At 42.0% G+C, this 27,892-nt stretch overlaps 1 protein-coding gene across 2 annotated transcripts in view; it reads left to right on the plus strand.

Annotated features, from left to right (window-relative positions):
• Positions 1-27,892, plus strand: part of akr1a1b (aldo-keto reductase family 1, member A1b (aldehyde reductase)) — a 39,553-nt gene that overhangs the window by 3,447 nt on the left and 8,214 nt on the right. For both annotated transcript variants that reach the window (XM_070886815.1, XM_070886814.1), the window contains exons 3-7: positions 14,943-15,062; positions 21,706-21,857; positions 22,212-22,407; positions 23,287-23,486; positions 26,581-26,653. In XM_070886815.1, the coding sequence (XP_070742916.1) occupies positions 14,943-15,062; positions 21,706-21,857; positions 22,212-22,407; positions 23,287-23,486; positions 26,581-26,653 (741 nt within the window). The remainder of the gene's footprint in view (positions 1-14,942; positions 15,063-21,705; positions 21,858-22,211; positions 22,408-23,286; positions 23,487-26,580; positions 26,654-27,892) is intronic.

The following is a 27,892-nucleotide window of genomic DNA, read 5'->3' on the forward strand; positions in this document are numbered from 1 at the left end:
TTCAGATAATAGTCTGTCTCTCTGTTTTTACCACCAAAGTGGATAACCTCACATTTATCCAGATTATACTTCATCTGCCATGCATTTGCCCACTCACCTAACCTATCCAAGTCACACTGCAGCCTCATAGCATCCTCCTCGCAGCTCACACTGCCACCCAACTTAGTGTCATCTGCAAATTTGGAGATACTACATTTAATCCCCTCGTCTAAATCATTAATGTACAATGTAAACAGCTGGGGCCCCAGCACAGAACCTTGCGGTACCCCACTAGTCACTGCCTGCCATTCTGAAAAGTACCCATTTACTCCCACTCTTTGCTTCCTGTCTGCCAACCAGTTCTCAATCCATGTCAGCACACTGCCCCCAATCCCATGTGCTTTAACTTTGCACATTGATCTCTTGTGTGGGACCTTGTCGAAAGCCTTCTGAAAGTCCAAATACACCACATCAACTGGTTCTCCCTTGTCCACTCTACTTGAAACATCCTCAAAATATTCCAGAAGATTTGTTAAGCATGATTTCCCTTTCACAAATCCATGCTGACTTGGACCTATCATGTCTCACCTTTTTCCAAATGCGCTGCTATGACATCCTTAATAATTGATTCCATCATTTTACCCACTACCGATGTCAGGCTGACTGATCTATAATTCCCTGTTTTCTCTCCCTCCTTTTTTTAAAAAGTGGGGTTACATTGGCTACCCTCCACTCTATAGGAGCTGATCCAGATTCTATGGAATGTTGGAAAATGACTGTCAATGCATCTGCTATTTCCAAGGCCACCTCCTTAAGTACTCTGGGATGCAGTCCATCAGGCCCTGGGGATTTATCTGCCTTCAATCCCATCAATTTCCCCAACACAATTTCCTGACTAATAAGGATTTCCCTCAGTTCCTCCTTTTTTACTAGACCCTCTGACCCCTTTTATATCCGGAAGGTTGTTTGTCCTCCTTAGTGAATACCGAACCAAAGTACTTGTTCAATTGGTGTGCCATTTCTTTGTTCCCTGTTATGACTTCCCCTGATTCTGACTGCAGGGGACCTACGTTTGTCTTTACTAACCTTTTTCTCTTTACATATCTATAGAAGCTTTTGCAGTCCGTCTTGATGTTCCCTGCAAGCTTGCTCTCGTACTCTATTTTCCCTGCCCTAATCAAACCCTTTGTCCTCCTCTGCTGAGTTCTAAATTTCTCCCAGTCCCTGGGTTCGCTGCTATTTCTGGCCAATTTGTATGTCACTTCCTTGGCTTTAATACTATCCCTGATTTCCCTTGATAGCCACGGTTGAGCCACCTTCCCTTTATTATTTTTATGCCAGTCAGGGATGTACAATTGTTGTAGTTCATCCATGTGATCTCTAAATGTCTGCCATTGCCCATCCACTGTCAACCCCTTAAGTATCATTCGCCACTCTATCCTAGCCAATTCATGCCTCATACCTTCAAAGTTACCCTTCTTTAAGTTCTGGACCATGGTCTGCGAATTAACTGTTTCCTTTTCCATTCTAATGTAGAATTCCACCATATTATGGTCACTCTTCCCCAAGGGGCCTCGCACAACGAGATTGCTAATTAATCCTCTCTCATTACACAACACCCAGTCTAAGATGGCCTTCCCCCTAGTTGGTTTCTCGACATATTGGTCTAGAAAACCGTCCCTTATGGACTCCAGGAAATCCTCCTCCACCGTATTGCTTCCAGTTTGGTTAGCCCAATCTATATGCATATTAAAGTCACCCATGTTAACTACAACATGAGACTGTTCGCTCTCGCTCTCGTGTTACATTTGTCTATTTCTCATTCACAGCAATTGTAGATCACCAGTGCTCTTTGCCCATTAGCTTTTCTCCAAATTATTTTGTAAGACTGAAATATCAATACACCACCCTCCAGTTATTTTCAGGCTCCAAATTGAATTACTAAGCTTATTTACAATGATCTTTAACAAGTAAATCACATACCGAACAACAATGACTTGCACAATGGCTGCACGAAACTGTTGGCCTTTTGAAGCTATACTCAGTAGTGAATGTCAAATGTCGCCATGTGCAAGTTTTCAATACAGTTCCTGAATCTCTCATCCCCTTGTAATTGAATTTCTCATCTCCCACAGTTCCCAACAGAGACTTCTAAGTATCATATTTTCTTATTATTTACATGGAGTTCACCATGAATTTAATGTAGCCAGAAAGTGCAGATCTTGTACTAATTAATTGCTTAATTGTCACTTAGTATTCTTAGTTCCAAATTGAATGATGGCACAGAATAGCATTGGTAGTGTTTTTGAAAGATCTTCCTGGTTCATGTTGGCACATCAAATCCGTGAGAATGCCAAGAAAAACCATCTTCCAGTAGCTAGAAAAAGCATGTTGTCAAGCCCCTAATGCCACACTGGCTGAGATCATCTGACAGTTGGCACAGACTGGTGATAGAACATGAGACCTTACAAGACTGTATAGCTCATCTACTCCCTCAGTAAATTCGCTTAGCTGTCGAGGGAGCTTATGCATATACAGCTATTTCAAAAGCATCTTGTTGGAAGGCGATTCTCTGCATTGAAGAACCAAAGTGGAGTGCTACAGAGTGATGCAATCCAGGTGCAATATACGTAAGGAACGAGATGAGGTCCTACAAGCTTGTATTTAGGGAGCTAGGAGTTAAATTAAAAAGCAGGACCTCAAAGGTAGTAATCTCAGGATTGCTACCAGTGCCACGTGCTCGTCAGAATAGGAATTGCAGGATAGCTAAGATGAATACGTGGCTTGAGGAGTGGTGCAGGAGGGAGGGATTCAAATTCCTGGGACATTGGAACCGGTTCTGGGGGAGGTGGGACCAGTACAAACCGGACGGTCTGCACCTGGGCAGAACCGGAACCAATGTCTTAGTGGGAGTGTTTGCTAGTGCTGTTGGGGAGGGTTTAAACTAATATGGCAGAGGGATGGGAACCTATGCAGGGAGACAGAGAAGTAAAATGGGGGCAGAAGCAAAAGATAGAAAGAAGAAAAGTAAAAGTGGAGGGCAGAGAAACCCAAGGCAAAAATCAAAAAGGGCCACATTACAGCAAAATTCTAAAGGGACAAAGTGTGTTAAAAAGACAAGCCTGAAGCTCTGCGCCTCAATGCGAGGAGTATTCATAATAAGGTGGGCGAATTAACTGTGCAGGCAGCTATTAACGAATATGATATAATTGGGGTTACGGAGACATGGCTCCAGGGTGACCAAGGCTGGGAACTCAACATCCAGGGGTATTCAACATTCAGGAAGGATAGACAGAAAAGAAAAGGAGGTAGGGTAGCGTTGATGGTTAAAGAGGAAATTAACGCAATAGAAAGGAAGGACATTAGCTTGGATGATGTGGAATCTGTATCGGTAGAGCTGCGGAATACCAAAGGGCAGAAAACGCTAGTGAGAGTTGTGTCCAGACCACCAAACAGTAGTAGTGAGGTTGGGGACAGCTTCAAACACGAAATTAGCGATGTGTGCAATAAAGGTACAGCAGTTATCATGGGCGACTTTAATCTCATATAGATTTGGGATAACCAAACTGATAGCAGTACGGTGGAGGAGAATTTCTTGGAGTGTATTAGCGATGGTTTTCGAGACCAATATGTCGAGGAACCAACTAGAGGGCTGGCCATCCTAGACTGGGTGATGTGTAACGAGACAGGACTAATTAGCAATCTTCTTGTGCGAGGCCTCTTGGGGAAGAGTGACCATAATATGGTAGAATTCTTTATTAAGATGGCGAGTGACACAGTTAATTCAGAGACTAGGGTCCTGAACTTAAGGAAAGGTAACTTCGATGGTAAGAGACATGAATTGGCTAGAACAGACTGGCGAATGATACGTAAAGGGTTGACGGTGGATAGGCAATGGCAAACATTTAAAGATCATATGGATGAACTTCAACAATTGTACATCCTTGTCTGGAGTAAAAATAAAATGGGGAAGGTGGCTCAACCGTGACTAACGAGGGAAATTAGGGATAGTGTTAAATCCAAGGAAGCGGCATATAAATTGGCCAGAAAAAGCAGCAAACCTGAGGACTAGGAGAAATTTAGAATTCAGCAGAGGACGACAAAAGGTTTAATTAAGGGGAGAAAATAGAGTATGAGAGGAAGCTTGCTGGGAACATAAAAACTGACTGCAAAAGCGTCTCTAGATATGTGAAGAGAAAAAGATTCGTGAAGACAAACATAGGTCCCTTGCAGTCAGAATCAGGTGAATTTATAATGGGGAACAAAGAAATGGCAGACCAATTGAACAAATACGTTGGTTCTGTCTTCACGAAGGAAGACACAAATAACTTTCCAGAAATACTAGGGGACCGAGGGTCTAGCGAGAAGGAGGAACTGAAGGAAGTCCTTACTAGTCAGGAAATTGTGTTGGGGAAATTGATGGGATTGAATGCTGATAAATCCCCAGGGCCTGATAGTCTGCATCCCAGAGTACTTAAGGAAGTGGCCCTAGAAATAGTGGATGCATTGGTGATTTTCCAACAGTCTATTGACTCTGGATCAGTTCCTATGGACTGGAGGGTAGCTAATGTAACAGCACTTTTTTTAAAAAAGGAGGGAGAGAAAACGGGGAATTATAGACCGGTTAGCCTGACATCAGTAGTGGGGAAAATGTTGGAATCAATTATTAAAGATGAAGTAGCAGCGCATTTGGAAAGCAGTGACAGGATCAGTCCAAGTCAGCATGGATTTATGAAAGTGAAATCATGCTTGACAAATCTTGTAGAATTTTTTGAGGCTGTAACTAGTAGAGTGGGCAAGGGAGAACCAGTGAATGTGGTGTATTTGGACTTTCAAAAGGCTTTTGACAAGGTCCCACACAAGAGATTGGTGTGCAAAATTAAAGCACATGGTATTGGGGGTAATGTTTTGACGTGGATAGAGAACTGGTTGGCAGACAGGAAGCAGAGAGTTGGGATAAACGGGTCCTTTTCAGAATGGCAGGCAGTGACTAGTGGGGTGCCGCAGGGCTCAGTGCTGGGACCCCAGCTATTTACAATATACATCAATGATTTAGATGAAGGAATTGAGAGTAATATCTCCAAGTTTGCAGACGACACTAAGCTGGGTGGCGGTGTGAGCTGTGAGGAGGATGCTAAGAGGCTGCAGGGTGACTTGGACAGGTTAGGTGAATGGGCAACTGCATGGTAGTGGATAAATGTGAAGTTATCCACTTTAGTGGCAAAAACATGAAGGCAGAATATTATCTGAATGGTGGCAGATTAGGAAAAGGGGAGGTGCAACGAGACCTGGGTGTCATGGTACATCAGTCATTGAAGGTTAGCAAGCAGGTGCAGCAGGCGGTGAAGAATTCAAATGGCATTTGGCCTTCATAGCTAGGGAATTTGAGTATTGGAACAGGGAGGTCTTGCTGCAGCTTTACAGGGCCTTGGTGAGGCCTCACCTGTAATATTGTGTTCAGTTTTGGTCTCCTAATCTGAGGATGTTCTTGCTATTGAGGGAGTGCAGCGAAGGTTCACCAGACTGATTCCTGGGATGGCAGGACTGACACGAGGAGAGACTGGATCGATGGGCCCTGTATTCACTGGAGTTTAGAAGAATGAGAGGGGATCTCATAGATACATATAAAATTCTGATGGGACTGGACAGGTTAGATGCATGAAGAATGTTCCTGATGTTGGAGGAGTCCAGAACCAGTGGCCACAGTCTAAGGATAAAGGGTAAGCCATTTAGGACCGAGATGAGGAGAAACTTCTTCACTAAGAGTTGTTAACCTGTGGAATTTTCTTCCACAGAGTTGTTGATGCCAGTTCGTGTTATATATTCAAGAGGGAGTTGGATATGGCCCTTATGGCTAAAGGGATCAAGGGGTATGGAGAGAAAGCAGGAAAGGGGTACTGAGGTGAATGATCAGCCATGATCTTATTGAATGGTGGTGCAGACTCGAAGGGCCAAATGGCCTGCTCGTGAAGCTATTTTCTATGTTTCAGTTTTTTTTCTCTGCTGAAATCTGAGTTTCAACAATAGTATTAGGTTGATAGGGAGAGGGAAAAGCAGTTGGGGAACCTGACCTGTTGCTTTGACATGGCACTTGGTGGCTACCCCAGAGTGATATCCTTGATGGACTGGGGATAAACCATGCATTTTATCCCACACACAGAAGATATGCAATACCTGTATTGGGGAGAAAGGTTCATGTAAAATGATTCAAACAATTCTGAATGATAGTAACACTCAGACTTCTCGATTTTGAGGAGACTACATTTTATTTTCCCCCCAAAAAGTGTTTTTAAACATTTTCGAAGGAAGGGAAGCCAAGATTCTATATCTCTTCAGATTGGCTTACACTGAGCTCTTGGATTTAAAGAAGTATTCTCTTAGCCTTCTAAGAAATATGAATTGTAGTGATGATTCTTTAATTCATTTGTTATTTTTATAAGCATTTATAAAGCTTGAAAGAATTGCTGAATCTGATGAAAAAATTAGCTTTAGCAGAGACTGTCTTATCAGTGCTGCTTCAATATTCATTGTTAATTCAGGTGGCTCATAACTTCAACATTAATACTTCCATCAACACCTTGATGTCATTAACACTTGCATTTTCCTTTGAATTTTTTTTAAGAACTGCAATGATAGTCCAATTTTGTATTTGTATCTGTTTAAAGGATTCTGATGGTAAAAATGTCCCCATTTTAAATATGCAATAAAACATCAATTCATCAGCTTGATGTCAGTGAGCAGCCCAAGTTTGTATAATAGGTATTTCCCAGGGATCATTATAAATTCCTGGGTTCCATGTCAAGCACTTTAAAAATGAAAATGTGTGATAGTGTAGTATTTTAGTCTGCTTCTGAAACAGAAACAGAAAAATGCTGGAAACACTCATCAGGTTGAGTAGCATTGAAAAAGGAGAAAAGTTAAGTTTCAGACCTATAACCCTTCGTACAGCATTAACAAAAAATCAATGATCGTTTGTTTTTGTTAAAAAGGCACTCATTGATTTTTCTAATTTATAATCTGATTGTTTATCAGCTAATTCTTCCTGTGACATTCATTTCACAGTAAATCAACATGTTCTGATGTGCTTAAATATAGAAACATAGAAAATAGGTGCAGAAGTAGGCCATTCGGCCCTTCGAGCCTGCACCACCATTCAATATGATCATGGCTGATCATGCAACTTCAGTACCCCATTCCTGCTTTCTCTCCATACCCCTTGATCCCTTTAGCCATAAGGGCCACATCTAACTCCCTTTTGAATATATCCAATGAACTTGCCTCAACAACTCTCTGTGGTAGAGAATTCCACGGGTTCACAATTCTGAGTGAGTGGCTCAACCGTGGCTATCAAGGGAAATCAGGGATAGTATTAAAGCCAAGGAAGTGGCATACAAATTGGCCAGAAATAGCAGCGAACCTGGGGACTGGGAGAAATTTAGAACTCAGCAGAGGAGGACAAAGGGTTTGATTAGGGCAGGGAAAATGGAGTATGAGAAGAAGCTTGCAGGGAACATTAAGACGGATTGCAAAACTTTCTATAGATATGTAAAGAGAAAAAGGTTAGTAAAGACAAACGTAGGTCCCCTGCAGTCAGAATCAGGGGAAGTCATAACGGGGAACAAAGAAATGGCAGACCAATTGAACAAGTACTTTGGTTCGGTATTCACGAAGGAGGACACGAACAACCTTCCGGTTATAAAAGGGGTCGGGGGGTCTAGTAAGGAGGAGGAACTGAGGGAAATCCTTATTAGCCGGGAAATTGTGTTGGGGAAATTGATGGGATTGAAGGCCGATAAATCCCCAGGGCCTGATGGACTGCATCCCAGAGTACTTAAGGAGGTGGCCTTGGAAATAGTGGATGCGTTGACAGTCATTTTCCAACATTCCATTGACTCTGGATCAGTTCCTATGGAGTGGAGGGTAGCCAATGTAACCCCACTTTTTAAAAAAGGTGGGAGAGAGAAAACAGGGAATTATAGACCGGTCAGCCTGACATCGGTAGTGGGTAAAATGATGGAATCAATTATTAAGGATGTCATAGCAGTGCATTTGGAAAGAGGTGACATGATAGGTCCAAGTCGGCATGGATTTGTGAAAGGGAAATCATGCTTGACAAATCTTCTGGAATTTTTTGAGGATGTTTCAAGTAGAGTGGATAAGGGAGAACCAGTTGATGTGGTATATTTGGACTTTCAGAAGGCGTTCGACAAGGTCCCACACAAGAGATTGATGTGCAAAGTTAGAGCACATGAGATTGGGGGTAGTGTACTGACATGGATTGAGAACTGGTTGTCAGACAGGAAGCAAAGAGTAGGAGTAAATGGGTACTTTTCAGAATGGCAGGCAGTGACTAGTGGGGTACCGCAAGGTTCTGTGCTGGGGCCCCAGCTGTTTACACTGTACATTAATGATTTAGATGAGGGGATTAAATGTAGTATCTCCAAATTTGCGGATGACACTAAGTTGGGTGGCAGTGTGAGCTGCGAGGAGGATGCTGTGAGGCTGCAGAGCGACTTGGATAGGTTAGGTGAGTGGGCAAATGCATGGCAGATGAAGTATAATGTGGATAAATGTGAGGTTATCCACTTTGGTGGTAAAAACAGAGAGACAGACTATTATCTGAATGGTGACAGATTAGGAAAAGGGGAGGTGCAAAGAGACCTGGGTGTCATGTTACATCAGTCATTGAAGGTTGGCATGCAGGTGCAGCAGGCGGTTAAGAAAGCAAATGGCATGTTGGCCTTCATAGCAAGGGGATTTGAGTACAGGGGCAGGGAGGTGTTGCTACAGTTGTACAGGGCATTGGTGAGGCCACACCTGGAGTATTGTGTACAGTTTTGGTGGTCTAACCTGAGGAAGGACATTCTTGCTATTGAGGGAGTGCAGCGAAGGTTCACCAGACTGATTCCCGGGATGGTGGGACTGACCTATCAAGAAAGACTGGATCAACTGGGCTTGTATTCACTGGAGTTGAGAAGAATGAGAGAGGACCTCATAGAAACATTTAAAATTCTGACGGGGTTAGACAGGTTAGATGCAGGAAGAATGTTCCCAATGTTGGGGAAGTCCAGAACCAGAGGTCACAGTCTAAGGATAAGGGGTAAGCTATTTAGGACCGAGATGCGGAGGAACTTCTTCACCCAGAGAGTGGTGAACCTGTGGAATTCTCTACCACAGAAAGTTGTTGAGGCCAATTCACTAAATATATTCAAAAAGGAGTTAGATGAGGTCCTTACTACTAGGGGGATCAAGGGGTATGGCGAGAAAGCAGGAATGGGGTACTGAAGTTGAATGTTCAGCCATGAACTCATTGAATGGCGGTGCAGGCTAGAAGGGCCGAATGGCCTACTCCTGCACCTATTTTCTATGTTTCTATGTTTCTAAGAAGTTTCTCCTCATCTCGGTCCTAAATGGCTTACCCCCTTATCCTAAGACTGTGACCCCTGGTTCTGGACTTCCCCAACATCGGGAACATTCTTCCTGCTTCTAACCTGTCCAATCCTGTCAGAATTTTTCTATGAGGTCCCTTGTCATTCTTCTAAATTCCAGTGAATATAAGCCTAGTCGATCCAGTCTTTCTTCATGTCAGTCCTGCCATCCCGGGAATCAGTCTGGTGAACCTTCGCTGCACTCCCTCAATAGCAAGAGTGTCCTTCCTCAGATTAGGAGACCAAAACTGTACACCATATTCAAGGTGTGGCCTCACCGAGGCCCTGTACAACTGCAGTAAGACCACCTCCTCCTATACTCAGATCCCCTCGCTGTAAAGGCCAACGTGCATTTGCTGCCTTTACCACCTGCTGTACCTGCATGCCAACTTTCATTGACTGATGTACCATGACACCCAGGTCTCGTTGCACTTCCCCTTTTCCTAATCTGTCACCATTCAGATAATCTGCCCTCCTGTTTTTGCCACCAAAGTGGATAACCTCACATTTATCCACATTATACTGCATCTGCCATGCATTTGCCCACTCACCTAACCTGTCCAAGTCATCCTGCAGCCTCTTAGCGTCCTCATCACCGCTCACACTGCCACCCAGTTTAGTGTCATCTGCAAACTTGGAGATATTACATTCAATTCCTTCGTCCAAATCATTAATGTATATCTTCCTTGGCTATTTAAGCTATCAATCTGTTAATTAAATAACTGTTCATCTAGTATATCAAACTGACAATTAGTTCTTGTTTGCCTATATTTGGCAAGTGATATGCTGGGAAGAGTGAAGCTAAAATAAATCTCTGGTCAGAATCTGTTCTAATGTTTTCCCACTGTTCATGATCTATTCTGTTTTTTGTCAAGCTGATGGCTTAAAAACAACAAATTGCTTTTGGTCTTTGTCCTTCCCTATTCTCCTAAATTTATTAGAAAGCATGGGAAATAGTAAGTGTTAACACTTTCTTTTGTCTCCCTTTCCTCCTCACACTGCCCCGCCCCAAACATATGAGGAAAATTAACTGTGTATTGAGAAACACTGGTACAGCTTAATATATTTTTTTCTTGGAAGGGGGAGAGAAAGAAGAAATTTGGCACAGTGAAAAACATGAATCTATTTTAAAGTCTGAGTTGTTTGTGCAAAGTGTGATCACCAGAAAGTTGGCTGACCAACCAACAGCATACAGTTGTAAACAAGAAACTAGTTAGCTTCTGTGTTCATTGGTTAATTTTCAGTTTTCACGTACCAGTGACCTTAAAAACCTTTCAGGTGACGCTGTATAGTTGAATATAATGATTTTCTTCCTCTCTCCTGCCCTCTCCCTAAATTCTCCCCTTTCAGGAGCACTCCTAGATCAGAAATGCAGTGACTATCTGACATTAAAGTTGTCTTTGCTGGAATACTGATCCTGCAGGCAAGTTTGGGTAGTTTCAATATTTATTAATATTCCATTTCCCACACAAGTCATCCTGTGCAATTTCAAAATTGCTAATTTTGACTTAATTGAAACTGCCCAAACTTGCCTGCAGTATCAGTACTCCAGCAAAGACGACTTTAATTGTCAGTTTGGGCTGGATTTGAACCTGGTTCCGGAGGTGACAATTCATTGTCTAATCCACAGGAGCACCTACCAACCCCCAAAAAGAGATTTTTTTTTTCCCAACCAAATGTTTTTTAATTTTTTTTTAAATGCATGCTTATTAAGTGATATTATTGGCACTGGTTATTGGCATGCATGATGTGGACATTAATCTGCAGTAAACAGGTCTGTACCACAGTTTCTTGATTCCTACCTCCCCTGCCCCCCCCAAAAATAAAACTCACTAATGTTGCTGAGAGTCTGATTTTGGAATGGGTTCTCCAAACTGAGTTATCATTCATTTTAGTGCAGTTATTTTCAAACTTTTCACTGGTGGGGGAAGGAGACAGCACACCTGCAAGTACTCTATTAATCAACTCTTGGGGACTTCATCGTACCATCCAAAATAGCAGGTCCAGCTACCTAAAGGAACACAGTGCTATTGTTGCTGAAAATGTTTTCTCAATACACAGCAGTAGAAATAAAATGCTAGAAAATCAACCAATACAGGGAAAGAAAAGAGAATATTGTGAGGCACTAGGCTCTTGGTGCCCAGTATGCTCAAACCCAGACGGACAGCTATGATAATCTTGCAGATCCTTTGGGATCCGGTGCTCCCAGTCTCAAAGCCTACAATTGTCTAGCATCACAGCAACTTATTTTTATTTGGAATATGCTAAGGATAAAATTCTGTTAGTACCCTTTAAAAACTTTTATTTAACTGTGATGCATATTTTTAAGTTAGAGTTAGTTTAGTTCTAAGTCAATAGCCAGTGCTAATTGTCTCGGGTATGCATTTGGGAGGAATTATCGAATCATTTAATAGTAAGGGAGCATAGTTGAAACTGAAGCAAATCTGTTTGAACATTGATGCATTTTTTGATATTTTTCCAATTTTGGTGAATTGCCCTCATCACGATGAGGGATGCCTGCCCTTCGGAGCAGATACTTTTCCACTTTGTCAGCATCAAACAGTCCCAGATAGATGCAGAGTAAAACTCCATCGACTCTGCTGAGCAGCATGCCTTAAAATTCAGGCAAATATTCCCACTGCAGTAAGTGTTTAATTTCCCACACCAACCTTTCTTCTTGCACCCCTGAGTGAGATTTCTTAATTGTAAAAGACTGCCCAAATATATTTCACTGACTTGTAACCTGAGGGAACAAGAAAGGACAGACTTGACCTTACCAGCCCGAGTTAGATTTAAACTCTGCAGAGATGAAAAGATGCTTTGCTAACCAGGTGTGACAGCCATTTTCTCTGAGGAAGCTGAATACCCATCAACAGAGACAGTGACAAACTAATTCCACATTATTGGAATTCTTCAGTGCTATCTCAGAAGGAAGAGAATATTCCTCTAGGATATTCATTCAAACTTCCTAGCAGACAGTCTAAAAGCAGCAATGGTATACTTCTGGGAAGAGTTGTCAGCCTGACCTCTTGGCTGGAAAATTGTGTGTGGGGGAAGGGATGTGGAGAGCCCAATGGCAAGGCCCAACAAATCTGTGTCCATCAGAAAATGAAATGTGTTGGTATCTTCCATAAATCCAAATCCCCTATTTTTGCAGTACCTAGTGTACATGTCACACAAGTCAACATGAACTCATCCAAGTTTACTTAAGCTTTCTTCTTGGGCAGTCTCCTGGAGTCGAGGATGACTTGCTTCCACACTAAAATGAGTTCTAAGGTGACTGATGAGACCAATGCAGGATCTACAATCTCTCTCGGGTGGGGCAGACGCTGGTTGGAGGGACAGGTAGGTGGGGTGCTTGATGTGTTGTACGCTCCTTCTGTTTTTTGTGCTTGGCTTCCGCGTGCTCCCAGCGCAGAGACTCGAAGTGTTCAGCACCTTCTTGGGTGCTTCTTCTCCAATTTGAGCGGTCTTGGGCCAAGGATTCCCAAGAGTCGGTGGGGATATTGCATTTTTTCAAAGAGGCTCTGAGGGTGTCCTTGAAGTGTTTTCTCTGCCCTTCTGGGGCTCACCTCCTGTGATGTAACTCGGAGTAGAATGCTTGTTTCTGGAGTCTAGCATGCGGACAATGTGGCCCGCCCACCGGAGCTGGTTGATTGTGCTCAGTGCCTCCATGCTGGGGATGTTGGCCTGAGAGAACATGCTGATGGTGCGCCTAGCCTGTCGATGAATTTGCAGGATTTTGTGGAGGCAGCATTGGTGGTACTTCAGTGTTTTGAGGTGCCTACTGTACATAGTCCATGTCTCCTGAAGCATGTAGGAGGGTGGGTATCACTACTGCTCTGTAGACCATGAGCTTGGTGTTGGGTATGAGATCCTGGTCTCCGAACACACTCTTCCTCAGGCAAACGAAGGCTACACTGGCACACTGAAGGCGGTGTTGGACTTTGTCATCGATGCCTGTCCCTGCTGACATTGGCTCCCGAGGTATGGGAAGTGGTCCACATTGTCCAAGGTCTCATCACGGATCTTGATAACTGGGGAGCAGTACTGTGTGGCGGGGGCAGGTTGGTAGAGGACCTTTGTCTTACTAATGTTTAATGTGAGGCCCAGACTCTCATACGCTTCAGTGAAGGTGTCAACGATGGTTTGGAGTTCGGCCACCAAGTGTGCACAAATACAAGCCTCATCTGCATATTTTAATTCAATGACAGGTTGGAGCAACCTTGGATCTGGACTGGAGGTGTTGAAGGTTGAACAATTTCCCATTTGTCCTGTAAATTAACTCCACTCCAGTGGGGAGCTTGTAAAGGGTGAGACGAAGCATTGCAGCGAGGAAGATTGAGAAGAGCATTGGTACGATGACACAGCCTTGCTTGACCCCAGTATGCACTTGTATTGGGTCTGTGGTGGATCTGTTGGTAAGAATCACGGCTTGCGTATCATTGTGAAGCAGGCGGAGGATGGTGATGAATTTTTGAAGATAGCCAAATTTAAGAAGGACACTCCATAATCCCTTGCAGTTGACAGTCGAAGGCCTTTGAGGTGAAAGAAAGCTATGTAGAAGTTGATGCTGTCTCCTACATTTTTCTTGAATTTGTCACGCGGTGAAGATCATGTCCGTTGTGTTTTAGTGGGCGGAATTCGCATTGCGACTCTAGGAGGAGCTCTTCAGCACTGGGAGGAGCCAATTCAGAAGGATTCTTGCGGTGATTTTTCCTGCAGCAGACAGCAGGGAAACTTCTCTGGTTTGCCTTTCCAGAATAAGGTGTACCCACCACCTTGTTCCTTGAGCTGACTTTCTGCCCAACGTTTCACGCTCGGGGCAGTGATGTCGTAGTGTCTGAGTTCCCGGGCAATGATAGCAGTACGACATTCCGGTCTGTCGCTGTTGAGGGTCCTGATGTTCCAGGTCCCGAACTTAATTTTAAAGGATGGAAGATGCCCAAGTGTGAATTCTTTTAACGTGAGGTGACCGTTGCACACCAGCTGCCACATGAACTTGACAGAGCGAGGTCTTCAGCTTTAACTATTTAGTGACTGCTGTGTCACTTGTGTTTTCTCTGAATTTGCTGGACTATAGATGTGTTGCACAGAATTATACATCAGTATACTTTTATTTTGTCGTGGTTTTGTGATGTATCAGTAAGTGAAGTCATGTTTATCTGCCATCAATTACAAACCATGAACAATCCAAATAAATAAAACACTGAAGCTCTTGTTTTCCCCTGCTGGTCCTGGGTGATAGGCTGAAGAATTGCCAGGTCATTGCTATCTTATACAGTAGTTAGCCACTGAAAGACGTGTGAATATGGCTGGGAATAACTGGTGTAGCTTATCTATCATCCTCCCTTCTTCCACATCTCTTTCCCAACCCCCCCCCCCAAAAAAAAAACTTGCTTCCTCATCGTGGCGGAGTTGAGATTGCTATACAAATAGCAATTGATCCCCAGTAGAATTTTATTCATGTTGGAAAGAACCTTGGAATTGTCCTTTTTTTAGACAATGTTTAATCATATTTGCTCTTTTGCTTAGGTAAAAGAAGCTTTCCAGAATGCTTTAAAGACAGGCTATCGTCACATAGACTGTGCTGCAGTGTACAGCAATGAAGCTGAAATTGGAGAGGCCTTTAAGGAAATGGTTGGTGTTGACAAGGTAAGGTGTAAGCATTGAAATGACCCATTGATGAGAACCACGTTATAAAAATATGCCGAGAATTGCGATTTTTAAGATACTCCATACTAAACTAGTTGCTCCAAAAAATTGGAGCAACTCCACCCGAAACTTTGGCCCAATGAATGCAGATTTGGGTTTTTGTGATGTTTCATTTTGTTCTTGTCCTCTTAGTCAATTCTTTGCAAATTGACTAAATTGCAAGGCTCCAACCACCAGAATGAACTACCACTTAACTCTTGATTCGTCCCCCAAAATATCATAGACTGAACAGGTCGCAATTTGATATATTACTGACAACATTATTTCACTAAATCTCCACAGTACTGGATGTTACAATTATCAGTGTAATCTTTGCAAATAGAACAGCTGAGTTCAATTTAAATACAACAGTAATATTCAATTTCAAGGATTCCAGTATATGCTTGGCAAAGTTGGTCCTTTTCAGTTTATATAGTAAAGTAACAGTTAGCATTCATGATCATCCTGTTTAAATGTAGATCTTTGAAGATGTTAATAAAAAATATGCAGCCTTTCTGATCAACTAACATGGCATCAAAACAGTTACCTGCAGTCTGTGATGCATTGGTTCCAAGTTCTGGCAAACACCTTCAAATCATCTGTAGTCCTGGCTTTTCAGCCATCTTCTGGCTAACACCTTAATATGCTTATACTGTTGCAAGTTGGAAGCATGCAGTACATTACTGATTAACAGTTGGGTTACACTGTTCCACTTAGTAGTCGTGATAGTCCAGCAGAGCTATAAACTATCTGAACTGTAGATCCACATGCTAACAATCTAAACATTGTCTACAAATTTCTACTTTCATACACCTTTCAGACTTCCCTGCAAGGGTCATTTTTTAATATAACAGACTTGCATTATATAGCACCTTTCATGACCACCGGTCATCCCAAAGCACTTCACAGCCAATTAAATACTATTTTTGAAATGTAGTTACTGTTGTAATGTAGGAAATGTGGCAGCCAATTTGCATACAGCAAACTCCCACAAACAGCACTTTGAGAACCAGATAATCTGTTTGTGATATTGATTTGAGAGAGAAATATTGGCCAGGACATTGAGGATAAACCCTGCTCTTCTTAAAAATAGTGCCATGGGATCTTTTATGTCTGTCTGAGAGCATAGATGGTTTAACATCTCATCCTCTGAGCTCCCTCAGTATTGCACTGGAGTGTCAACCTAGATTTTTGTGCTCCAGTCTCTGGTGGGACTTGAACCCACAACCTTCTGACTGAGGCAAGGGTGCTAACTACTGTGCCACAGCTGACATTGTAAATTATTAAATTGAAAGAACAGTCTCGAGCAACCACCCTAAAAAGTGGCATCTGACTGATGCATTTAAGCTGTTAGCAGTTTTATCTCCTGTATGTTTCAAATATATTATCCCTATAGTGTTACAGCTTTCCCTGAAGGTACTTTTGCACAGCCATCTTTTTTTCTTCAGGTGCTGTCTGAAATGTATTAAAGATTTTTTTCCCCATTATGTTTGACAGGTGTGGGTCAGCTTCTTTATAACTAAACTATACAAAAATATTCATTATGCACCTGATTGCATTTTTTAATTTAAAAAAAACATGGTTAGAAATTTAAGTTCACTTCAGTGAATGGCCTTATTTTAAAATTTCATACATAGGATATACTGCACAGAAACAGGCCATTCGGTCCAACCAGTCCATGCCGACGTTTATGCTCCACTCGAGCCTACTCCTGTTTTTCCTCATCTAAATCTACCTCTATTCCCTTGTCCCTCATATGCTTGTCTAGCCTCCCCAAATGCATCTATTATTTGCTTCAACCACTCCCTATGGTAGCAAGCTCCACATTCTTACCATTCTTTGGATAAAGAAGTTTCCTTGGAATTCCCTATTGGATTTCTTGGTGACTATTTTGTTTTGATGGCCTCAGGTTATGCTCTTCACCCACAAGTGGAAACATTCTCTTTCTATCCACTCTTAATTTTAAAGATTTGTATTAGGTCACCCCTCTGACTTTTTTTAAAAAGAAAAGAAACCCAGCCTTTTCATCCTTTTTCTGATATGTATACCCTCGCATTTCTGGTATCGTCTTGTAAATCTTTGCACCCTCTCCAGTGCCTTTATATCCTTTTTATAATATGGTGACCAAAACCATACGCAGTACTCTTGGTCTAACCAAGGTTCGATACAGGTTTAGCATAACTTCCCTACTTTTCAATTCTAATCCTCGAAATAAACCGGAGTGCTTGGTTTGCTTTTTTTAATGGCCTTGCTAACCTGTGTTGCAACTTTGTGATTTTGTGTATTTGTACTCCGACACCCCACCTAGACTCACACCCTCCAAGTAATAAGTGACCTCCCTATTCAACCTTCCAAAATGTAATACCTCGAAGTTCAACACAGATAAATGCATTTGCCAATTTTTGCCCAATCTGCAAGTCTATTGTCCTCCTCCGTATTGACTATCTTCCCCCAATTTGGTGTCATCCGCAAATTTAGAAATTATTTTTGATTCCAAAGTCTAAATCATTAATATAAATTGTGAACAAGTTGTCCCAGCACTAATCCTTGTGGAACACCACTACCCACTTTCTGCCACTGTGAATAGCTACCTTTTACCCCTGCTCTCTGCTTTCTGTCTTGAAGCCAACTAGCTATCCATTCTGCTACTTGTCCCTTGACTAGCATTCTCTGACTTCATTTTATTATGGGATAGCTTATGTAAGGACTTTTGAAAATCTAGATAAATTAGACCTATTGCTTTACAATTATCTACCCTGTTACCTCTTCAAAAAATGTAATGAGATTGGTCAAGCAAGACTTTCTTGAAATCCATGCTGACTATTCATTACAATATTTTTGGTTTCTAGATGTTCTATTTTCTCCTTTTAGTAGGGATTCTATTATTTTTCCTGCCACTGATGAGCTAACTGGTCTATAATTCCCTGGGCATGTTTTAACCCCATTCTTAAATATAGCCTATCCGTCAGTCCTCTGGCACTACACCTTTTTACAACAAATGATTAAATGTGTTCTAATGTCTCTGCTATCTCTTCCCTAGATTCTTTTAAAATGCATGGATGCAATCCATCTGGACCAATTTTAATTTGAGTTTGATTCATTTATTTACTATACCTTCTCTTTTTAAAAAAAAAAAATTTAAATGCACTTATCTCATTACTAATCTCATCATCCAATGTCATGTCCGCCTGTTCTATCTTCCTGGTAAATACTGAGGCAAAATTATTAAATATTTCTACCATCTCTATTATTATCTGTGGTATTATTCTGTCTATCCCTTAAGGTTTCTATTCCTGTCCCAACCTTTTATTATCTATGTGCCTGTAAAATATTTAATGATTTTATTTGATGATTTTTGATTTAATTTCATAGTTTCTCTTTGCCTTCCTATTGTTTTTTTGACTTCTCTCCTAATCTCTTTATATTCTCCATTGTCAATATACTTGATGTATGCCTCTATCCTTACCCTCAAATGTTCCCTTATAGCTTTATTCATCCAAGGAGTCTCATTAGTGTTTAGTTTGTTCTTTCCTTTGTGGAATATATTGTTCCTACACTCTGTTGAACACATTGCTGTTCTACATTGTTGTTTGCCAATATTGTTGCCATTTTATTTTCCCAAGTTCTATTCTCAGTACCTTAAAATCAGCTTTTCTCCAATCTATTACCCTGGTTTTCGTCATACTTATATCCTTATCAATTATCATAACGCATAATATATTGTGGTCACTGTTGCCTAGATATTCCTCTACTTTTACTTCTCTTAAATTATCTGGTTCATTCCCCATTACTATACTCCCTTGGGCTTTTTACATACTCAATTAGAAAAGAGTTCTGTACACATTGTAGGAACTCCATTCCCTTATCCCCTTTACCTACCTTTCTGTCCAATTAATATCTGGGTAGCTGAAATCCACCATGATTATAATTCTATTTTTTTTTTACTCATTTCCCTAATTTGTCTGCATATTTCTTTATCCACCTGCCTTCCACTATTAGGTGGTCTGTAGACTACACCTATTAGTGTGATTGATCCTTTATTATATTTCATCTCTGTCCATGTGGATTCTATTTTTGTCTTGCTGATAGCTGTCACTTTTTTTCTACTGCCATTATGTTATCCTTAAGTACAGCTACTCCAGCTCCCCTTTTCCCCCCTCTCTTTTCTAAATATATTATACCCTGCAATGTTTAATTCCAGTCCTGATTTTTCTGTAGCCATGTCTCTGTAATCCCTACTATGTCTGGCTCCTCGCAATGCACGATTGCCTCCAGCTTCCGTGTTTTATTACGGACACTTTGTGCATTGCTGTACAGACAGCTTAACTAATTTTTAATAGGATTTCCTCTCACTTTATGTTTAACCATCTTTTTAGACTCCTGTTCTGTAACTCTATTTATTCCCTTGCCATCAATGTCCTTCCTTACTTACTTTATTCTTTCATATGCTCTCTTCCTGTTTTGTTTATATTTAGGCTGGTTAAGTTTCTTGTAGATTTCCCCCCCCCCTCCCCCCCCATCTTACTAGTTTAAAGCCTTTGCCACCTCTCTTTACCCTTTCCACTAGGACATGTGTGCCATACCAGTTCAGATGGAGCCTATCCCATCAGTATAACTTCCTGTCCCAGAACTGGTGCCAATGTCCCCTGAAAAGGAACCCCTCTTTCCCACAACAGGCCTTTAGCCACATGTTAAGTCTACTGATCTGTCTGCTTCTATGCCAATTTGCTGGTGGCTCTGGCAATAATCCAGCGATTATTACCCTTGAGGTCCTGCTTTTTAATTTCGAGCCTAACTACTAATATGCTCTCAGCAGGATTTCCTCCCTATTCCTACGTGTGTCATTTGTTCCAACATCGACCAAGACAACTGGATTTACCCTCTTCCTTTCCAAGTCCCTCTCCAGCTGCCGTGAGATCCCTTACCCTGGCACCAGTAGGCAACACACCCTTCGGGATTCTCGTTCTTGCCTGCAGATGGTGCTATCTATCCCCCTAATTATAGAATCCCCTATCACTACCACATTTCTATTCTGCTCTTCTGTCGCTCTTTCTCTCTGCCACCCAACCCCTTGGACAGCCTTCTGAGCCATGGTGCCTTGGTCTGCATTGTGGCTGTCCTCCCTACAGTCGTCTTGTCCTCACGGGTAGCGAGTACATCGTACCTGTTGGACAGGACCAGTGTCTGCGGAATCTCCTTCTCTACCTCTCCTAAATCTCCGCTTATCTAGCTCCCTAACAATCACACTCTCCCTTTCCTGAACCTGTGCTTTCCTCTGGGGTGTGACATGCAACCTGCTCTGCCATATCTTAGTCTAACCTTGTTTTATTTAATTAGTTAAAATGTTTATTCAACTTAAATATCAATTAAGTCCAAGCCAACTTGCAATGGTTCAATGTTTTTTTTAAACACTGGAGTAACATTCTGGGGGTCACCATTGACAGAAACATAACTGGACCTGCCACATAAATACTGTGGCAGTAAGAGCAGGTCAAGCAGCCCGCTTGATTAGCACCCCATCCACCACCTTAAACATTCACTCCCTCCATCACCGACATACCGTGGCTGCAGTGTGTACCACCTACAAGATGCACTGTAGCAGCTCACCAAGGCTTCTTTGGTAGCACCTCCCAAACCTGTAATCTATAGCACATGGGAACACCACCATCTCCACGTTCCTCTCCAAGTCTCTCACCATCCTGACTCGGAAGTATATCGCTATTCCTTCATCGTTGCTGGGTCAAAATTCTGGAACTCCCTAACAGCACTGTGGGAGTACCTTCACCACACGAACTGCAGCAGTTGAAGGCGGCTCACCACCATCTTAAGGGTAATTAGTGATGGGCAATAAATGCTGGCCTTGCCAGCGACGTCCACATCCCATGAACGAATTTTTAAAAAATGTTTTTAAATATATATTTATATATACAAGTTGAGCATCTGAAATTCGGAGGTCCAAAACTTGGAATGTTCTGGAATCTGGACACCAGGCCAATGGTGGGGTCATCTGGAAACCGGAAAATGTTCCGAAATCCGGATCTCTTCACTTTTTTTCTCTTTTTTTTCCCCCCACCCTTGGCGGCCGCAAGTTCACCCACCCCAACCCTTGGCGGCCACGACTTCGCCTGCCTCGGCCCTCAGCCGCCCTGCACCTTGGCGGCCCGAGCTCATCCCGGCCCTCAGCGCTTCTTCCCCTTCCGCCCCCCCCCCCCATTACCTCGGCTGCCAGACGCCACCTACCTTGACCCAGGCAAAGACGGTCCAAAATCCGGAAATATCTGGAACGGCCTCGGTCCTGAGGTTTCTGCATTTCGGACACTCAACCTATAATATATATATATAATATAATTTCTTTAAAAAAAAATTTTTTTAATTGGTGTGTTTTGTAAGGTATCTGCATTTACTGGTCACAATGATGTTGCACTAATGAATCAAAAAGCAAAATGTGTTTTGAATGATGGCTGAAGATCAAATTTAGAAAATAAAATCAATGGTCTTTTTGATCCATATGATAAGTATATATCATATTTAGCTATGTAAAGTTGACTGAATTTCCAAGCTGATGAAGGAATTTAATTTTTAAATCATACACTTCCTGTTGCAGATGGTAAGGCGTGAAGAACTTTTTGTAACTTCCAAGTTGTGGAATACCAAGCATCATCCTGAAGATGTGGAACCTTCCTGTCGCAAATCCCTGGATGACCTGAAGCTTGCTTACCTGGATTTGTATCTGATTCACTGGCCTTATGCCTTTCAGTAAGGCATAGTTTATATTGAAGTTTGTTGTGGGATTGGGTCGTTATGAGTTGGAATGTAACACTTTGTTGTGGAAGTAAAGTGCAGATAAATGGAAGCTTTCCTTTGGCTAATTGCAGTGGGCTCGTTGGTCTGTTGAAAGCCCAGATCATTGACTTACACAAATTGCTGATTACAAAATTGGTTTTGCATTTATTGTATCCACATAAATGTGGGTTTGTGATCAGTTTACATGATAACCATGATTATCAATAAGACTCAACATCTCTAAGCAGTAGTTTCTTGTGTATCTTGCATGTTCTACAGTATGTGTTGTAATTGCAGTTTCAATTTAGAAATTTGTGCTATTTACAGACGAGGTGACATCCCCTTTCCAAAGAATCCTGATGGCACAGTACAGTATGATTATATTGATTATAAGGAAACTTGGAAAGCTATGGAGGGGCTAGTAGAAAAGGGCCTGGTGAAAGCCATCGGACTCTCAAACTTCAACAGTCGACAGATAGATGATATCATTGCCACAGCTACGATCAAACCTGCAGTGTTGCAGGTAAGAACATTTTTGGAATTGTCAGTTGTGCATAACCTGTTTCCTTCTCCAAAAAGGATATATTGAGCTGTTTTCTGGACTCTTGAGGGCCACATCCTGACAGACGCATGAATATATAACAATATTTGCCTAGTACAGGTTCGACCTCCTGAATCCAGCAACCTCGGGACTGGGGCTGAGCCGGTTTTCGTGTTTTTCCGGACTTCTGACATCACTAATCCGGAAACACCCGAGCATCAGTTCAGAAGGGCGGGGGGGGGGTGCTCGCCGAGGAGCTGTTTAGGTCGCCAGCCCTGCCGCCAAGAACCTGATCGGGCGGGGCCCCACCGCCGTGGAGGAGTTCCTTGTCTGGCCCGAGGTAGTGAAGGCGGGTGAAGTTGGGCCGGGACGAAGTCTGTTTGCCAAGGCAGGGAGAGTCTGGAATATCGGAAATTTTCCGGTTTCCGGACTACCCCGCCACAGATCAGCCCGGATTCCCGAACTCCGGATTTTGGAGGTCGAACCTGTAACATATAAAGTTGAATTTTATTAATGGTCAAAATTAATTACTTTAGACATGCAGTAACTGTTAGGACTAAATGTACAAGCACACTCAATCATGATTTATCAGTTATCTGTACTTGCACATGTAGCCTTTAATTTTGTTCCCTTGGGCTTGTGACCAAATAATTGCACTATAAGCCAACTAATCTGGAAGATTTGTGGGTAGGTGAAAGAAGGAAAAATATTTTCTGTAAGTTAATTTAATTATTTCTGGTGCTGAATAGTTCCTAAAAGTTACCTTGTACTTAAACCAAATTGCCTTTTAAGATCCAGGAACAAGGCATAAGTCCTGAGAACTTTGCATGACTCTGGCATTTCTTTGTATATCATTCCTAGGTTGAATGCCATCCATATTTTGCCCAGAATGAGTTGATTGCACATTGCCAGAAGCGTGGATTGGTGGTGACTGCGTACAGTCCTCTTGGTTCCTTTGATCGGATGTGGAAAGCCGCAGATGAACCAGTATTACTTGAAGATGCTAACATTAAAACTCTAGCTGATAAACATGGGAAATCACCTGCTCAAGTTATGCTCAGGTACGGGTTCTTAGAATGATTTTGTAAGTTATCATAAGGCTTGAAGCAATTTCATCAAGATAACTCCGAAAAGAATGAACAGCACATTTTCTTTTTAAAACAAAACAAAATGCCTGTTAATGGGGTTATGATCAGAAAAGTTCATGGCAATATATATTCTGGCAGTGACTTCCATGGCCTGATGTTTTGGACAGACTGAGACCACAGAGAATGTGACCGGATTCTCATTCCGTACAGACGCCGGTATTATGGGGCTATCCCCCTGGAAAAAGTCTCCAACAATAGTCTCCCCTCCCCCTGGCAACTCCAGGTGAGAGGCGGGAAATCAGAAGATTGTCTCGTGTGCCTCCCGTCATACGAATAAAACAGGAGCCGCTGGACTGAACGGACACACTCGTAAGAGGAGAGAGCAAAAAAAAAAAAAATTATTAAAAAATAAATAAATTTTAAGAAACATTTCCTGTGCATTGGGTTGAAAGGTACTGACTCTTCACAATTGTTCCTTCTAGCTGGTTTCCCTGCCCCATTGTGTTGAAGTGCAAACCTCTTTATCACAAACACATGGGTGAAACAATTGTAGGATTATATGCCAGGTAATATATGGATGCTGCCTGGAGCTCTGAAAGCACCAGGTAGTCTGAAGCCTACTCTAGCCAGCTATCCTCAACCTGACCCCAGGGTACGATCATAAGCTGGCAATGATTCTCTTCTGTTCTGATCTGCTGAGCTGTGAACGTCTCTCTCTCAGCCCTGTAAAATCTCTTCAGACTCCTCCTCCCCCATCGCCCCCCCCCCAACCAAGTTCTGGAAAGGTAATTGAAATCATCTTGTCGTGGCTGAACCTGAGAGCGTCAAATTATCCTAATTGGTGTTCAAATTAGAAATACCTGTACATTGTAGTGAAACACTCCTGCAGATTTCATGTACCAACAAAAGTTGAACCTACATTACCACAGTGGCTACAGTTCAAAAAAAAAAGTACAGATCGGGACCTGGCCTGTGCCGGATGAGAGGTCATGTTAAAGTGACTTATTGAGCAAAGGGATATTGGGGCTAGGAATGCGGCGGGGAGGGTGGAGCGATGGATTGCGGGGTCAGGCCAGCGATTGTGGAAGTCGGCAGCGAGGAAGGACTTCAATTTGTTCATGTCGGATTTCTGCGCATGTGCCACCCGGGGCCGGGAATGGTTCCGGACCAGGGGTGGTGCCAGATAATGGAGTCCCGGATAAGGGAGGTTCAACCTGTACTTTATTGGCTGGTTGTCAAGTGTTTTGGAACATCTGGTGGTCGTGACAGGTGCTATATAAATGCAAGTCTTTCTTTTTCTTCCTCTTGAAAGATGTGAATCTGATTCAGTCTTAAACTTCAATAGTGATGAAGGTTGTTTTCCATTGTAAAAATTGCTGACCAAAAGAAGGATCTTTGCAAAAACCTGGTGACCTTTAGGAAAATTGTTGCCATGCACGTCAGTCAAAATTGACATTTTGTCACTTTGTCCTAAAATTTGGTCAATAATAAAATAATCCATTAGATTCACCTTCCTTCTAGTTCTATAGAACTTGATACCTGTATTCCAAAATCCTGCTAATGTGAACCAGATACAGAACTATGTAGTTTTCAGCAGAATTTTTTTTTAAGTAGTGTCTTTGGCAAGCATTTACAACATTCTTGTGAACAGGCCAGTTCTTGAAGTAATCTAGGAAGCTGAGAGTGCATTGAGTTGAGAAGGGAGGAAGGATCATCAGTTTGAAAATCTGAACTGCTAATATGATGTATTGGAGATTGGTTTCACCATGTCTTTGGTATCCCCTTAGACTAGGATGATTTCAAATCTGTTCCATGCTGTCTTGTGCCTGTCCTGGGGGAAGGTATATTGGGAACCCCAGCTGGTACTGCAGGGCTCAATTTTGGCCATGACTTGCTCCAATTTTATTTTTTAAAGAGTACGTTAGTTTTTCTGGCGCACTTTTTTTTAAAAAGCCATTTTCCCCAATAAACTTGCTCCAGAGTAAGTCAGGTTAGGTATGATTTTTTTTGAGTGGGGGGGGGTTTCCAGCCAGTTTTGGCCATTTATGCCACTTTGGCCAGCTAAAACTTACTCCAAATCGACTTAGGTCAGTGTATGTGGCCAGCTCTGAAAAATATTGCGGGCAGTTAAGAATTCGGCACAGGTTAGTACATTTAAAGCACCAAGACTTACAAAGCACTAAACAAAGCATAAAAATAAGCATTCAATAACAAATAAAAAAATACAAGGAAGCTGAGGACCTGCACTAAACAAACCACAAAAAGTAATCAATCAATCAATTAACACACAAAAAATAGAAGTCCTATCTTTATGCCAGAATCAAGTTTTTAAACCCCCCCCCCCCTTGCTGCGCAATCAAAACTCTCCCCACTAAACAAAGCACAACCATCAATAAATAAAAAAATAAAACTCTGGTCCTATCTCGGCCCGAGAAGTCAGTGGGCCGACTGGTGTGGGAGGCCACTAGGCCGGGGATAGGGCGAGGTGAACATCGGAGCGTCCCTTCGTAGGGGATAGGGGCTGCGAGCATTGGGTCCTGCTCTTAGTTTTTTTTTAATTATCTGGCGTTCCTACTGATTTAGTCAAATGGGGAATAGATGTTTGTGCGAATTGGGCATCAAATAAATGAACCAAAAATTGGACTATCATGAAAGATTAATGCAGTAATAATCTGACAATTATTTATTTATCAAATGGTGCTATAATCAATTTGCAAATTATGTTTGAAGTAGTTTTGTCTTGACTTCAGTGTTGGAAATTAGTTTTAATAGGCATAGATACATTCTTGGTATCTAACTTTGATCTAATATTGATTCCTAGTGTCTTACTACCTGTCGGAGCTGACACTTAAGTCTCCTTTTATATAGGTTTTAAACTTAAGGAAGTGACTTTTCCCTAAATCTTCATGCTCTAAATGCAGTAGTCTCTTGTCGTTTTATTTCAAACTCCGTTTTGTCAGACGTTTACCAGCTTGCTTTTACAGATGGCCAATTAATTTGAATTAATTACTCTAGGTTTTCTACCCTTTCTATCCATGTAACTTCATTAGGATGCCTCTCTCTGCAGGTGGCAGGTACAGCGTGGGGTGGTGGCCATTCCCAAGAGTGTCAATCCAGCACGAATTTCACAGAATCTACAGGTAACTTGGATGTTTCACCATTATTAGAATTGGGCTCTGTTTCTATGATTAGTAATGAAACAGCAGAATGGAAGTTCATTAAATCAATTTTACATGTAGCAATAACATTTCTCGTTCATAACGTCTGCAGCGATCCTCATTATCTCGTAGTGAAAAGTCAAGTGCAAATGAGGGAGGCCATTCAGGAACCATGTTGATTCACCCATGCAGAGAGATCCTAAAATCCCCATAGGTTGTAGCATCCAAATGTTTCTTGAATGATTCCAGGGTTTTTTCCACATTGATCACTTGCGTGTATCCAGTCTTTCCTCATAACTCAAACCACTGACACTGTGAACCAACCTCATGGCTTTTCTCTGCACTGTCACCAGTGCTTAATTGTCTGTTTCTTGGCCATCAGAGCTAGATGATAACATTTGATCTCTACTTCTATTCCACTATTTTGGCTATGTAACTCAAAGTTTTGTTGGCTTTGCTTGTTGCTCTCCATTGGTTGGACATGTTCTACAAAGAATTCTAGGGTTTGTTTCATTATAAACTATTTCTACAGCATTCATGGAGTATGCATGTTGTCGGTCTTGCCTTCCTACGTGCAGCACTTTATATTGGGCAGATGAAATTTGATGTAGACAATGTTCTTCCCACTTGCCTGCGCTATACAACTTGTTCCATAATTGCTGGGCTGTCTCTTCCAAATCCACTGCCCCCTCCTAGTTTGGCATCATCTGCAAATTTAACCATTTTGCATTAAGTTTCTGAAATTAGATTGAGTAGCAGTGCCAGCACTGAGCCCTGAGGCACTCCACTCAGTACCCCCACTCTGTATAGCAAGCACTTGTTAGAGAAGATGTTTTATTATCTTTCAGCCAGTTTCTCCATTCTCAGGTTTTTCCTGAATCCCCCACAACTGAATTTAATATATTTTTAGAACTTTATCAAAACGCTTTTGAAGTCGAGGTTTGCCATACCATGGGGCTTAACACAGTCCACTTGGGTTGGCACTTCTTCAAAGAACAGAGGTTGGTCAAGCAGGATCTTCCCTTATCAATCCATGCTGACTTATTTCCATTATTTTACATGGAATGGAAGTAAGACTAATGGCTTTATAGCCTTGTGACTCTTAACACCATTTTTGAATATGGGCACCACATTAGCCTGTCTGCAAACTACTAGTATCTCCCCGGTGTCCATTGACTCCCTCGTAATGAGCGTCAGTGCATTACTATTCTCTTCCTGGTG

Source organism: Pristiophorus japonicus, chromosome 8 (genome assembly GCF_044704955.1).
Source record: "Pristiophorus japonicus isolate sPriJap1 chromosome 8, sPriJap1.hap1, whole genome shotgun sequence".
Lineage (NCBI taxonomy): Eukaryota > Metazoa > Chordata > Chondrichthyes > Pristiophoridae > Pristiophorus > Pristiophorus japonicus.